At 35.2% G+C, this 14,721-nt stretch overlaps 1 protein-coding gene across 2 annotated transcripts in view; it reads left to right on the top strand.

Annotated features, from left to right (window-relative positions):
- Positions 1-236: 236 nt before the first annotated feature.
- LOC129262248 (ubiquitin-like modifier-activating enzyme 6) overlaps positions 237-14,721 on the top strand; it is a 31,061-nt gene continuing 16,576 nt past the window's right edge. The window contains exons 1-15 of one of the 2 annotated variants that reach the window (XM_064100060.1): positions 237-323; positions 2,227-2,327; positions 2,802-2,896; positions 3,114-3,142; positions 4,017-4,111; positions 4,907-5,099; positions 5,970-6,092; positions 7,263-7,386; positions 7,878-7,987; positions 9,183-9,319; positions 10,534-10,747; positions 11,610-11,677; positions 12,400-12,553; positions 13,389-13,466; positions 14,463-14,541. In XM_064100060.1, the coding sequence (XP_063956130.1) occupies positions 321-323; positions 2,227-2,327; positions 2,802-2,896; positions 3,114-3,142; positions 4,017-4,111; positions 4,907-5,099; positions 5,970-6,092; positions 7,263-7,386; positions 7,878-7,987; positions 9,183-9,319; positions 10,534-10,747; positions 11,610-11,677; positions 12,400-12,553; positions 13,389-13,466; positions 14,463-14,541 (1,603 nt within the window). In that variant the 5' untranslated portion in view covers positions 237-320. Of the gene's footprint in view, positions 324-474; positions 530-2,226; positions 2,328-2,801; positions 2,897-3,113; positions 3,143-4,016; positions 4,112-4,906; positions 5,100-5,969; positions 6,093-7,262; positions 7,387-7,877; positions 7,988-9,182; positions 9,320-10,533; positions 10,748-11,609; positions 11,678-12,399; positions 12,554-13,388; positions 13,467-14,462; positions 14,542-14,721 lie in introns of those variants that run through there. The other variant, XM_054900335.2, reaches the window with a different exon arrangement.

Raw genomic sequence — 14,721 nt, 5'->3', positions numbered from 1 at the left:
TTTGCTTGTCAAATTTATTTTAGTCGAAATGACCTTGCATATTTGGGGTGATAACCTTTTTTTTCTTTCTTTCTTTGCTTGTCAATTTGTCCAGCCCATTGTCCCCCTACCTTTTGGGAGAGATTTCCGCCCCTGCCAAATAGGGATCTTCGCTCAAGATTATCGTCTCAGCTCAGCTAACTACCCTTAGCTCGAATATTGGCGCAGAAAATGATGTGATGTGCCCGTCTCTGCAGCGACGGTGAAGTAGGGCCTACTTTGTATCCACTCATCCAGGAACGAGGTTATATGCTTTGTATCATTTATTAATAGCTCTGAGGATGGTAAGTGTTCTTTTCGTCAGTTCTATAATTCTATGTGTAGAACCTATAACATATTTTAGATAGACTCTATGGCTAGTGCTCCAAAAATGAAGAAACAATTGCGGTATAACATAACATTTGTTCTGTGTTTTATTAGTATTGTCTTGTTCAAAGACTATTATTGGATACCCTTCCCCGTGTCGGAAATCCCCGAATCTGTAATAAGTGTAAGTTGCAAGTTTAGATGAAATAGTTGGATTAATGTTTTACTGTTATTATCTATGCATTCTGATGTTTTGTGTTATTCTAGTGTAGTTCAGTTCAGAAGTCGTAAGTAGGTCTAATGGGCCTGCATATTATAATGAATGTCGACTTATGTATTGCAATTTTAGGTCTGGTCCCGTTCGTTTCATTTCGTGTGGGGATTAAAAAGGACGCTGGGCGCGGGTTGGTCGCGGCCGCGGTCTGAAAATGAGGATTGTCATAGAAGAATATATACGAAGAAGGAGAATATGAAAATGAAAAGGAACGAATGTGGAGAAGAATATAAAATGAAGAAAAGGAGGAAGAAGAAGAAAAAAGAAGAATATAAAATGAAGAAAAGGAGGAAGAAGAAGAAAAAAGAACAAATAGTGGAAGAGCAGAGGAAAATTAAAACTAAGTAAAGGCTGCCTAAGCCTAAGGCATGCAAGGCCAAGGGAAATACTAAAAATTAAAATCTAAATATAAGGAAAGAAATATATAAAAAAGGAAGGAAAGAGATAAAAAGAATAAAGATGAGAGAGTGATAAAAACAAATGGAAGAAGAAAAAAAAATCAAATGGAAAAAAAAGATTTATGGCATTGTCAGTTTTACCAACTATATGGTAGGGAAACACTTGATCTGGAAACAAACATGATTTGTATATTCACCATCACAATACAATCCTGCTAGAGATACATTTGAAAGGCAGGGATGGTGTTATGTCATTGCAAAATCTATGTTGGTACCCATTATTTTAAACATATATTGAAGTTCTCCCTCAATCTCATCAAACCCTAAAACTCTAATTTTACCAATTTTGTGACATCTGTCTTTGTTGATTCTTTGCAACACACATTCCAAAGAAAAAAAGCTTTTATTAATATCATTATGAGAAAACATGAAATCTCATTATTTCATGATCTGCATTTTAGTTAACCTGTCTAGTTGTTTTTTAATCAACCAGAGCTCTCAAAATTTGTATTATTTTGTTTTATATTTGAAGCCCTTTTATGGTTGAAATTCAGAAATCAATTACACAACTTGTCCTTTCCTCTGTTTTTGTATTAAACTAGTTCAAGGAAATGAAGTTGGCCTTCATTTGATGTATAACTGCAGCATGGCCTGATTAAATCAAGCATTTACCTACTAGATCAAGAGAAAGTAGGAAAAAAGATTATCCTAATATTACCAGACACCATCAACCAGTGTGTTGGTTTGGCAGGCAATATTATTATAACCTTGTACATTAGATGAATTGTGGAAGTGGGAAACCTGGCAGGTGATATACTCATTAGTCTGGTCAGTTTTTGTTTTTCTCATTTCCAATGAAAAGATGACCAAATCCACAGAGCTGTCATGAAAAAACAAAACAAAGTATTATATTTGCAATAAAAATGTTATGGCATTAAGGCATTTATTTCTGATTTTTAATCAGCGTCCCCATAACGGACCATACTCCGCTCATAGTCCATGAAGAGGGTCTGTAATGCTAACTACATTTTGATATAACTCCAGTGATTTATTTATGGAGACTTTTTGATAACAGGGGGCTTTAATTTTAAATGCAATAAGAATAAAATATGCTTGCAGATGATTTTATGAAGCATAGCTTAAAAATGCTAGAATTGTTACACAGTTAACTAAAATGATGTTATTTCATTTTATTTTTACTTTGTACAGAAAGAAACTTCACCTAAACACAGTCTTGCCCCCAGCAATCTGCCAGCACCCAAGCATATCAAGATGCCTGTTAATGAAGACATAGATGACAGCTTGTACAGGTTTGTTAATCCTACTCTGTTTCTTCTGCTAATATCCAGTTATAATCAATTATTGCAAAGTTAAAGTGAAAGACAAAGTTTAAAATACATACATGTATTTTCAACTCATGAAGGGTCGAGTACAACAGAATATGAAGAGAAGATTTACTATTGAAAGACCTTTGATTTGGGAGATTATGTGATCAAGGCAAGTTTGACTTGGGCAAGGTTGACTATATTCATAATCAAAGCCTTTATCACAGCCAGTCTTGCATTTCTCTACATGTGGTCTGTGAGTGAAGCATTTTGTTAAAGTCAGTGAGTCGCATACATATATTCTCACTTTTTATATCATGCTGGCCTAGTGGCCCTCTGTTGATCAGATTAAATAATAAAATTGTCACTTTTACAAGACTTATAAGTGGGAGGCTAAGTTTAATTTTCTTTAATGTAGTACTTGATGCTCCCCCTTTTTGTCTCTTTCCTTTATAATAGCCGCCAGCGCTATGTTCTTGGAGACAGTGCCATGAAGCAGATGGCACATTCTAATGTCTTCCTCAGTGGTCTTGGTGGAATAGGCATAGAAATTGGTAAATATTCAGGTTTCCATCTTTTTCTATGAAATACATACACAAATTAATTATTATTAATAGTCAACGGTTTGTAGGTTCATTTTTGAAAACTTTTTTTCAATTTCATTCCAGTAGTAATTCAGGTCACAGTATTTAACATTACACATCTTGATTTGATTAAGATTATTCATGCATCTTGCCCTCAAACTGTCTTTTGCTCTATCTTTCCATACAGCTAAGAACATTGTCCTGGCAGGTATAAAGGTAAGGATCAGTCAAATGTTTGAATACTTTTCTTAATTTCTACTAAACATCTTGTCCCTGGTTTTCATTATAAAGCTTAATTGTAATAATTGGTGGTTTACATGATAATGTATCTACATGTTCAAGTATTGGCACAGACGCTCATCAGAAATATTTACTGGCTGCAAAGGAAATACCAGCCAAAAAATAATACATAAATTAAGCTCCACTTAAATCAGAGTGGAGCAACAGTTTAATGTAAAGGTTTGCAGTAGAACAAATTATAGAAGCTTTGCCCACCTTTATGGCTAAAGATTATTCTTATATTTACCAATATTAAAATAGCCTAATTTGCTTACTATTAAATGCAAATGAATGAAATAATTCTTGCTATTAAAAGTGTGTTTATTTTGTCTCAGTGATATGGATGGATTCCAATATGAAGAGGACTGAACTGTATCTATACAAGAGAAGGCACTATGCCCCTGTCCCTCTTACCATTAATAGCTTTTTAATCCCGTAGACTTTGTATTGAAATGTTACTGAGATGGTATGATGTCAATGCTCAACATGGCTTGATCAAGTGAATTATGTGACATGGGACATTAGACAGTGGCTCTTTGAAGAAGACAATCACTTTCTATGGACACTAAGAATCCATTGCACTACACATTCTTAAAACCTGTAAGAGTTGCAGTCCACCTGCACATCTCCAATCAGTTATTTCAGTAGGAGAGACCAGTGGGTCCTAGGCCTAGTGATTCAATTCATTTTAGCCTCTCGGGCACACATGAGACGCCAAACAAAATAATAATGAGCCTGTGCCAATATTTTTCGCTCCTAATATCAATTTTTTCCCGTAATCACTAATTGATTTTTGTATTTCTCATTCCAGTCCTTGACCATCAACGATAACAAATCATGCAGCCTGAAAGACCTTGGGACACAGTTCTTTCTCAGAGAACAAGATGCTAAATCCAACAAGACCAGGTAACAGTAATATGTCTTTAAATCCAAAGCACACATATACAGTGCATATCGAAAAAGGTACCAGTTTGTCAAATATAAAAAGCTTGATATGTAGCGATGATTATATCCAACAATTTGGTTTTACTTAAATACAAGAGCTATGCCTCAGTTTTCATTGATACCTTACTTGTACCTCTGAAACCTTTTAATAAATCAATCATAAATCATTGTTAGAACAAGAGGCACAAACTCCACTTTGTTCCCAGTTTTGAAAAGCAAGGCTGAGATTAATCTTCACTGATGCATCAAGTAGTTTTTACTTTGTCATTGAATATGATCATTTCAAATAACCCTTTTTAATTCTACTTGAACTCTGATAAAAGCAAATCTGAAAAGGTTACTTTTCCTTATTGTCAGACTTCATTATTTTCTTAACCCATTTTACCAAAACGAGGAAAATGTAATCTGTATACCATTTGTCATTGTCAATGGGGAAATTGATGCTAATTGGGCATCTGTGTACGATATTGCATTTAAGAAATGTTTAGTAGTTGATGGTTCCAACAAATTGCACCCACCGTAGTGACATTACTAGTTCTGTACATGTGAGTCGCTTAGGCAAACAACCATGAGACTCAATGCTTGTATCTGATGTTCCATTATTGCCCCTCATGAATGCCACCTTTGTTTTTTATTGTAGTTTTTTTCCTTCAGACAAGGTAGTCGAATATTCAAGGCACCAAGTTTCCCACTATGCAACCTGACTTTGCCATGTTGTTTTACTAATATGAATATCTTTATTTTCGTTGTAACAAGGGCGGAAGCATGCTACAGCCGCATTGCAGAGCTAAACCCGTATGTGAGCATCAAGCTGAGTCAACAGACATTGGCGGACAACTCAGACCTTGACTTCCTCAAGCAGTTCCAGTGTGTTGTCCTTACTGAAGCAACGCTCAATCTGCAGCTGAAGATCAATGAGTTCTGTAGGGCTCAGACTCCTCAGATTAAGGTAGCAAGTGGTTTTAGTAGTAGTCGAAGATGGGGTTTCATCAAGCTGTTTGTGCGTTAGGGTGACCTTTCTTGGGTGTTAAATGACGTTCTCATTCTGTTTGATTCTCATTAGCCTCACTTGAAATCTGATCATCGCAGATTGTAGTTCGTGCTTCCAACAATCTGAATGGAAAATTTGGTGTTTTCAAAGTTTGACTAGGTTTACAGGAATTCACTTCTGTCAACGTTGAAACACGAAAAATTCAGGGAATCCCATTTAGCAAAAGAAAGGGTCACCAGTCATGGTAAAATCATGCGTAACAGCTTTATAAAATGAGCCCCCTGGTATTAAATACAATTAAGTCCCTATTTACGGGTGTGATCGAATTAATCTCATATTCACAGATTGCTTTTACTCCCTCCATTCCTCGCCCTTCCATGTGGTGCCCTACCTTTCCCTGATAGTCCAAAGCTGTAGGTTTCATCAATCTCATTATCTAAGCATACATGAAAAGGTATTTATGATATCTGTATGTGATAGAAGAGAAGAAAATTGAATGCTTAATCTGGAAAGCAAAAGAAGTCATCCGGTTTTTCTGTGCACTAACTATGGAATCACAACATCTTCTTGAATATGTGTACAGAATATTGTTATGGCATTGTTCTTTTAAGAATGAAAAACTATCCAGATGTTTTATGATGAGTGAAAAGGGGTACGATACAAGCATCATCTAATGAGTGTCCACACTTGCATACATGTACATGTATATGTGTAAAAAAAAAAAAGTGGAAGTTATCAAACTCGTCCATATACTGCTGGTTTCACCTTATGGAAAATTCCAGACAGGCACAGGGTTTTGACTCTCTTTGGTCTTCTTTGCTGTCTCAGTTTATCATGGCTGATGTGTACGGTCTGTACAGCTACTGTTTCTGTGACTTTGGAGATGAGTTTACAGTCTATGATGCAAATGGTGAAGAACCCAGACAGACATTCATTGCTAATATCACAAAGGTAAGTTTTGTCAATTACTCTATTGAATTAGCGATTCTGATTGGTTGATGGTGGGTCTGTTGACAAAGATGCAAATGGAATATTGATGCTCATTGGTCATTGTCGTTTTGCATTTGATTTCAAACCTTTGTGTTAGGCATCCTGGACCTTTTTTTTTGCAATAGATCACATAATATTAGCATTTGTAATGGAGCTGAATTCCTACCTGTGAATTACACTAAGTCTATATCAATCTCAATTTGATACCGATTTTAAGCTACTGTGGATCTTTTTAAAATGGGCCAAGTTTGCTAACTAATACTGGTAGAGTGATTTGAGAATATCATCCAAATAGAAGATTATGGTTGCTCTTAAAGATTGCACCACATTAATTTGAGTATTGGCACTATTTAAACATTATTACCAATCATTACACCCCCATCCCCCCCAAATAAAAAATGTAAAAAAAATATATGTTATAAGATAAGGACATTTCTTCCACAAAAAGATTGTGACAAGCAAAACAAAAAAAAATAGGTCTTCGCTTTCAAAAGGGGGGAGCACACTTCTGTTTTAATGGCATTTTTACATAAATTTTTTTAATTGTGCCTCTCAAAAGGGGGGCACGGGCCAACTTTGCCCCCCCCCCCTGGATCCGCCAGTGATATACATATATAAATGAATATAATGATAATGATAATAGCAATAATAGTAGTTATTATAATAATGATAAATAAATGAATAAATAAAAAAAATCTCAGCTAATATTAAAGAAAAAAGAAATACAAGTAGATGAACAAATGAAATAAAATTAAATATATAAATAAATAATGAATCATTTGATTAATGATTAAAAAATGATGACAAAATTGATTAATAGATGAAATAAAAGCCATACTCATTAATATGCATCCCTTTGAGAATTAAAACATTCAGATAGTATGTGGCTACCTGGTTGCCTCTCATGTTATCAAATGACATTTGGTGACCTGTGAAGAGACACTAAAGCTTGTCCCATCAGCTTCACAAACATTTATTTTCATTTATTTAGGTTCTTATTCATTTATCAACATGCATTGATTGTGGCGATAAATACTTTTTTTTTGTAAGATTTTTTTATTATTATTTTGTCTTTATATTCTCTAACCCTGTGAGACTGACCACTGATTTAACTATCATTGATATATACAGGGCAATCCTGGCGTAGTCACATGTCTAGATCAGCAATATCATGGTCTGGAAACAGGAGACTATGTGACCTTCAAAGAGGTCAAGGGCATGACTGCACTCAATGAAACAAGGCACAAGGTCAAAGGTCAGTGTGTATATTCTTAGTCTGAATGCAAATAACACCTTAAATCTTGTTAGGACTTAGGGCAAAGCTCAGCAAACATTTTCGTCATCAATTGTTTTTGACATGGTGAGTGATATTGTTGAAATTTGTTGGTGAATTTTAATCATGCATTCATTAACCCTCGCAAAATTGTCCAAAGTTCCAATGGGTAAGCATGTGGCATGATTATTTTGCTATGATGTTATCATGATGTCTTTGTTCATATTTGTATGGAAAATATTCTGAACTTCATAAGAAATGGAAAAGCTATTTGGAAAAAAATATGTCCTGTGTATTTGAAACATATTCCTTATGCCTTAGTATCCAAATGGTATGATAAATCCCAGTTACATTTCTCTATTTTGTCATCATACATGTACAGATTTTTTTTTTCTTCTACACATATGATAGTATTTTCCAATGTCATATTTCATAATACCATAATCAACTTTTTTCTTAATTGATTTGTGCAGTGATTTCGGCATACAAGTTCAGTATAGAGGACACATCAGGTGATGAGTTTCAGCCGTATGAGACTGGTGGTATAGCTATAGAAGTCAAGGTTCCTGTTACTGTCAAGTTTGTGAGTAACATTTATCTTGTCATGCCTCTGCCAACTATAGGTGGTTGCTGGACGCAATGGCTCGAATTCACAAAGGTGGTTTTGAAAACCCATGGTTGAATCCATGGTTTATGCAGATTTTCTGTATAAATTACGCTTATTTTAGCACATAGAAAAAATGTCCAATGCTAATGCGCGCTTTTGTCACAGTGCGCCAAATTGACGCCTGTTACCATGGTTAGATACGCTATGTTATTCATGAGTCCACTGTTTTGAATTAATGAGTCCACTCTTCAAAAAGTGGACTCATGAATAATTTAGCGTATCTAACCATGGTAACATGCGTCAATTTGGCGCACTGTGACAAAAGCGTGCTTCAGCATTGGACATTTTTTATACACGCACCCGATACGCGCTAAATTAAGCGTAATTTATACAGGAAATCTGCATAAACCATGGATTCAACCGTGGGTTTTCAAAACCACCTTTGTGAATTCGGGCCTTTATGTTTTGTTTTGTCTGTCTGTCCAAATTCTGTTCTCTTGATTACCATTGATGGATGGACTTTAAACTTGAACCAAGTTTGTCTATAGATAGGAGTGATAATGATCTGATTAGAGTTTAGGGTCATGAGGTTATAGGTCGTAGAGGTCATATTTCTGAAAATATCTTGTTCTTGCGATACCTAAAGAACTGTTTAAAAGGCCAACTTCAAACGAGATTTATATGTATATATGTGAGTAACATGATCTGACTTAAGGGTAATGAGGTCAAAGTTTTTTTTCAAAGGTCACAGTGGATCTCATATACATGTATACTGAAATATCTTGTCATAACCAAAAGACTATTAGGGATTTGCTTCAAAATTTTGCTCATTTATGCATAATAAGGGAGTTTACAATGATTATTAAAGGGTATCAAGTTCTTACTACAAGAGTCACATAGGTCAATATATGAAGAATTATAGAAGTTAGGTGCGTGATATATTTCTGATCAGGCATAGGTGTGTGATATATTTCTTATCAGGCAATTATGAAGGCATCCATTTGGTCTGCCCAATATAAAAAAAAAATCCATTTAGTTTTTATGTTGCTTCCTGCTACATGTACATGCTATTTTCATTCAGATTCCTTAGTATTTAAAAGTAAATGTCAAATCATGATATCATTAATCCCTTTCATGTGTGTTTTCTCTCTTTTTCCATTTTGTGTTTTAGCTTCCTCTTCGAGACCAACTGACCAACCCGTCTGCTATCCTCGTAGACTTTACCAAAGACCTGATGGTGTCCCATCTTGCTATGTATGCTCTTCAGCAGTTCAGGGAGGAGAATGGTAGACTACCAAGTGCACGGTGGTAGGTGGTTGCCAGAGGCATTATGTTTATGGTTGTCCGTCAGTCTTATGATGCGATTGGATTGAGGGGCCAAAGTCAAAGCCCACCAAAGTTATTATTAACATAACAATGCCTTGTTCTCACAATAACAAAATAACCGAAAATTCTTCTTCACACTGGCCCGTATTCTGAAGTCAGGTCAAATTTAAACTCTGGTTTAAAGTTGTGGATTAACTATGGAAAGCCAGTTATGACATAAATCTCTAACAGTAGAGGTTCAATGTATGAGCTCATTTGAATCCCAGAACATTATTAACTGCCTGGGAAGGATAAGTATAACAATTGTCTTCACCATTAAATAATTAGTAAAGACCACAGTAAACATGAGAAGCATTCACTGTTAACAAAATTAAAAAAAAGTTTGGCTTCCCATGATTTTAGCACAGAGTTAGACCATGGTCTAATGTGAACCCGACCTCAGAATACGGGCCACCGTGTTCTTGTATGCATATGGACATAGGGACTATGGCCTGAATAGATTTGAGGGTCATGAGGTCAAATGTCACAGAGATAATTACATACGTTGAAATATCTATCTTGCAATAGCTGGATTTGAGGGATCAATTTCAAATCTTGCCTTTATCATATTGTCCCTCCATTTGCATATATAATATATATGCATATGGGATGGTCTATGACCTGAATAGGTTTGAGGGCCGTGAGGTCAAAGGCCACACAGATGATTACATATTGAAATATCTTTCTTGCCATAATTAAATAATCTTTTGAGTGATCAACTTCACACCTTGCTCATGTATGCATATGGGAGGGACTAAGATTGGATTAGATTTGGGGGTCTCAATCGTGTGATAACTGAAGAACTGAAGAATGTGTGCATATGGAAGGCTAAGTATCTGATATGATGTTAGAGGTAGGTTTTTTTTTTCGAAATTGTAGAAGTTGGGTGTGTAATATATTCTTGGTCTGGGAATGGTGATTATATATATTTGTCGAGAATCCAGATAATTTCATTAATAAATCAGTAAAAAAGAATATATACTGGTATGAATGAAACTATAATTGCAAAAGCTTGTATTCTAAATTATTTTTAAACAACTAAGTACCGAGGACCCTGTTGCATAAAAATTATTAAAATGCTACGGGATTCAGATCCTCTAATACTTGAAAATGATATAAATATTTTGATACCCCAAATAACTCTTTGATTTATACAGGACTGAAGAAGATGAAGGTGCCTTTGTGAAGATCGCAATGCGTCTGAACGACACCCTAGCCGACCCCATCCCATCCCTATCTACCAAGCAGCTTGTATCCCTGGCGTCGTGCGCTGAAGGTTGCTTTGCTCCGCTCTGTGCTGCCTTGGGTGGGTTTGTAGCTCAAGAAGTCTTGAAGGCACTCACCGGCAAGTTCACTCCTCTGAAGCAATGGGTGAGTGATATTGATAGTTTGTCACTTTCTCCAGTATTAGCTTGTAGACTCTCATTTTACATACATTTTTACCATTTTGTATTTCCAACTTTTGTAGGTTGATTATGCAGTGGTGCTAAAAAGTAAGTGAACCCCACCAGAAAATGAATACAATTAAAGTGTTCGAGTTCTACCATGTTTTAGATATTTAAATGTGAAGTCAGGTGATAAAATATTACATTCAATAAAGTTTGTTTCTCCTAGGGCTTGCTGAACATTGTAGTGTTGTTGTCAACACTCAGCATGAAGCAGTGCATTTTGTGATGGGATTCACATGCTGCTAAACATGTGTATAGTCTAATTCAGTATAATATTTATTACTGTACATTTTTCGATTATTTTTGTGAAATCAACAATTATATTTAGGTAATGTAAATTACTTTTTTTTAATATAAAAGCGTTTAGAAACATTATGTATCAAGCAATTTGGAAATGCAATGTTGATTATCACTGGTTTAAGACTACCTGGGGCTTGATTGAACTATGTGTTGTCTTGCAGTTCAGTCCTCCGCCCTGCAACATAAATATTTGCGATTGATTCTGTGGTTGATTTCTACGATTGATTGCATTGGTTATTATCTATGATTGATCGTATAAATCAGCCCCACGATCAATCACTAAGCTTAATGTTACGGGGCCCTGGGTCTGGTTTCATTAAGGACTTGCTATCTTGGTAACTACTGTGGAAACGGGTCCCAACAGCCAATCAAAATCATGGATTTCATGGGTTTTTTAGAAGTTTTTTTTTTTTTTATCGAGCAGGAAAACGTTCTAAATATGACCAAAATTCTAAATGAAAGCATGTCTATTTATCTCATTTTAGGTCTATCTTGATTCATCAGAAGTGTTGAAGGGTCTAGAAAATGAAATGGCAGAAAATTTCAGGCCAAAGTAAGTGTTGAGTCTAGATCTGGGAACATCTCAATGATCATCTCACATCATATTTATAGTAGAAATAAATGAAAATAGATAGTCCTGAATACCCAACTATGTGGATTACTCTACATGCTTATACATGTAGTGTTGATGATCGGCGGGATGCATGTTTGATCTTAGAAGACTAATTTGTAAATATGGCTCAATGTTCTGGTAATTCTGCTACCATGATTAAATTCCACAATGTCATGAATATAAAGTTAAACCCTTTCTTTATTGTCTTTGGAATAGTTAATAATAGATAGATGCTACAATATAAGTGCATTTTGACTAAAGAGTCGTGCTTTAGTGGTTCTGACTCTTGCCTTGTAATCAGAAGGTCATGTGTGTGAATCCCACTGTGACCGAGCATCCTTTGACAAGGGATCAATCCACACTTTGCCACTCTCAACTCATTGTGGCTTATCCATTATTGTGTGCGCCTCCATGGCAATAAGCTGGAATACTCCCCAGGGAGAAGTGTGCATATGTTGTGTATGAGAATAAATGATTAAAACTGATGACGAGTATTAATAAACCTGTAAGCGCTTAGGTATGGACAATGTATGTCTATAGCACCTATTACAATTTTTTTTTTACTTTATTAGTACTATTATTGTATTATTCGTTTGTAATAATTAGTATTTTCAACATCATTATTATTATTATTATCATGAATTGATTGTATCTTTATCAAGGAAAGACCGATACGATGCTCTTCGAATCTGTCTTGGTGATAACCTTGTGCAGAAGATAGCATCTCAGAATCTCTTTATGGTGGGATGCGGTGCAATAGGATGTGAGATGCTCAAGAACTTTGCCATGCTTGGTGTAGGAGTTAGTGGAGGAAAGGTATGTTCACAAATTAGAGTCAACTTTCTTGATTGGATAAGAGAAGATAATAGTCTCAAGGTCAAGTTCAACAAGAATTTGATTTAGATAGAGAAAAACCTGAACAAGTATAACTTGAAAGTTTTCTTAAATATCAGGGCCCCGTCTTACGAAGAGTTGCGATTGATCTGATCAACCTCAACTATGGAAAGCCAGCAACGCCCACATCTAAAATGCATGTTTGTTCGAAATATTTTCTAGATATGATGAATATTACACTAAATCATCGTTTTCTTGACAATTTTGTGTGTTTGCCTTTGTTTACAAAGAACATTTTGCAAATTTCATGAAGAGAAAATTATGACACTGATGGATTTCCATAGAGTTACGATTGATTGGATCAATCGTAACTCTTTGTAAGATGGGGCCCAGACCTACATGTACATTCTATTTATGACATTTCAACATTTTTTGCTTGATTAAAAAAAAAAAAAAAAGCATGGACAAAAGGGGGATATGCACATGAGAGAAATCATGAAGTTAGATGCTCCTTATTTATTTTGTATCTTATGATAGATATCAAATATTAAACAGTTGAACTTTTTATCTTCTTATAATGCAAAATATGTTTTTTCCTTCACCTTTATGTTTCGGAATTACCTTTCTTTTTTACTTATTGTGATCAAGAGTCCCTTCATGATCAAATCTACAATACCATTTATTGAATGCCTGTAATAAAATGTGAGATATCCTGTTTGGGTACAGCGCATAAAGAGACATGGGTAGCGTGTGTTTGTGGTTCAAGCAGCATTGATATTAACAGTTCTTTTGTGTTTTGTGATCATTTTTTTCGCAGATAACAGTGACAGATAACGATATCATCGAGAAGTCTAACCTGAATCGACAGTTTCTCTTCAGACCTCATCATATACAGGTAAATATTCGTGATTTTAAAAAATCTCTCACCCAGGTATTTATACATTGTCTATTTTATCTACAGAATTTGAGCGATGTTTTATTGCATTGTACTTTGTGTTCTATCCCCCTTTCCTATGATATGACCTCCATCATTTTCAAACACTTAATGTATTTAAAGATGGTGGTCTCCCACATTTCTGTCACAGATTCTTCATAAAGAAAACAAATTTACAAATGTCTACTGTCATAATATGATATGATTTTTTTTGTTTGGTTTATTGACAATTAGATAATTGATTAATCAATTAGACAATGTTCAATGATTGTAAATTGTTATACGCCCGTCCTACGGGACGTATTATGGTATCACGTCCGGTGTCCGTCCGTTAACTTTTCCTTTTAAACGCGATAACTTCAGTTTAACTTAACCTAAGCTCATATAATTTGATGTGTATGATACTAGCATGGATCCCAGGAAGCCTATTGATTTTGAGGTCCAAAGGTCAAGCTCACAGTGACATGTTTTCATCTTACCGTTCTGAAGTCCTTGTTAATGCTATAACTTTAGTTTAAATTAACCTAGGCTCATATAATTTGGTGTGTATGATACTAGCATAGATCCCAGGAATTCTATTTATTTTGAGGTCAGATGCTCAAAGGTGAAGTCGCCACCTTCCACTTTTCTTGCTTGCCCAATAACTCAAGTTTCTGTGTTACTGGCGGGCGTATTATGTGCTCGCCTTAGCAACACTCTTATTTTTAAATGTTTTTTTATGTTCTGAAATGTGGGAATTAAATCATATCTAATCAAATCAATTAGATAACTATGAATACCAGGTTCTGGTACCACCCGTTGTGATAACCATTTTCACACCAGAGGAAAGTAAATATGAAGCCCTTTTTAGTGACTTGATCAAATTAATAGCGAGATGAATACAAAACTTGATTAAATCATAACTAACCCTATATTGCAATTTAATTTGATATTCCCTGTTTATTATTGCAATTACAGAAACCCAAATCAGAGACTGCAGCACAAAGCACCAGAGATATTAATCCGGATATGAAGATCGAAGCACATCAGAATAAAAGTAAGTCTTATTTGGCAAAGTTATCCAGACTAAAATTCCACAGCAAGCAAGACTACCTATGCATGGAGATTGCCAAAAGGTCGTTTGTTGCCTTTGTTGAAAAATTACTGGAGGACTATTGTTAATTCAGAAAGACAAAACACATCATTCAGTCTTCTTGAGTCCTTTCAGAAATCTTGA

This window comes from Lytechinus pictus, chromosome 5 (genome assembly GCF_037042905.1).
Source record: "Lytechinus pictus isolate F3 Inbred chromosome 5, Lp3.0, whole genome shotgun sequence".
Classification (NCBI taxonomy): domain Eukaryota; kingdom Metazoa; phylum Echinodermata; class Echinoidea; order Temnopleuroida; family Toxopneustidae; genus Lytechinus; species Lytechinus pictus.
Note: the sequence above shows the minus strand (reverse complement) of the source record. Positions and strands in the feature narration are given on the sequence as shown.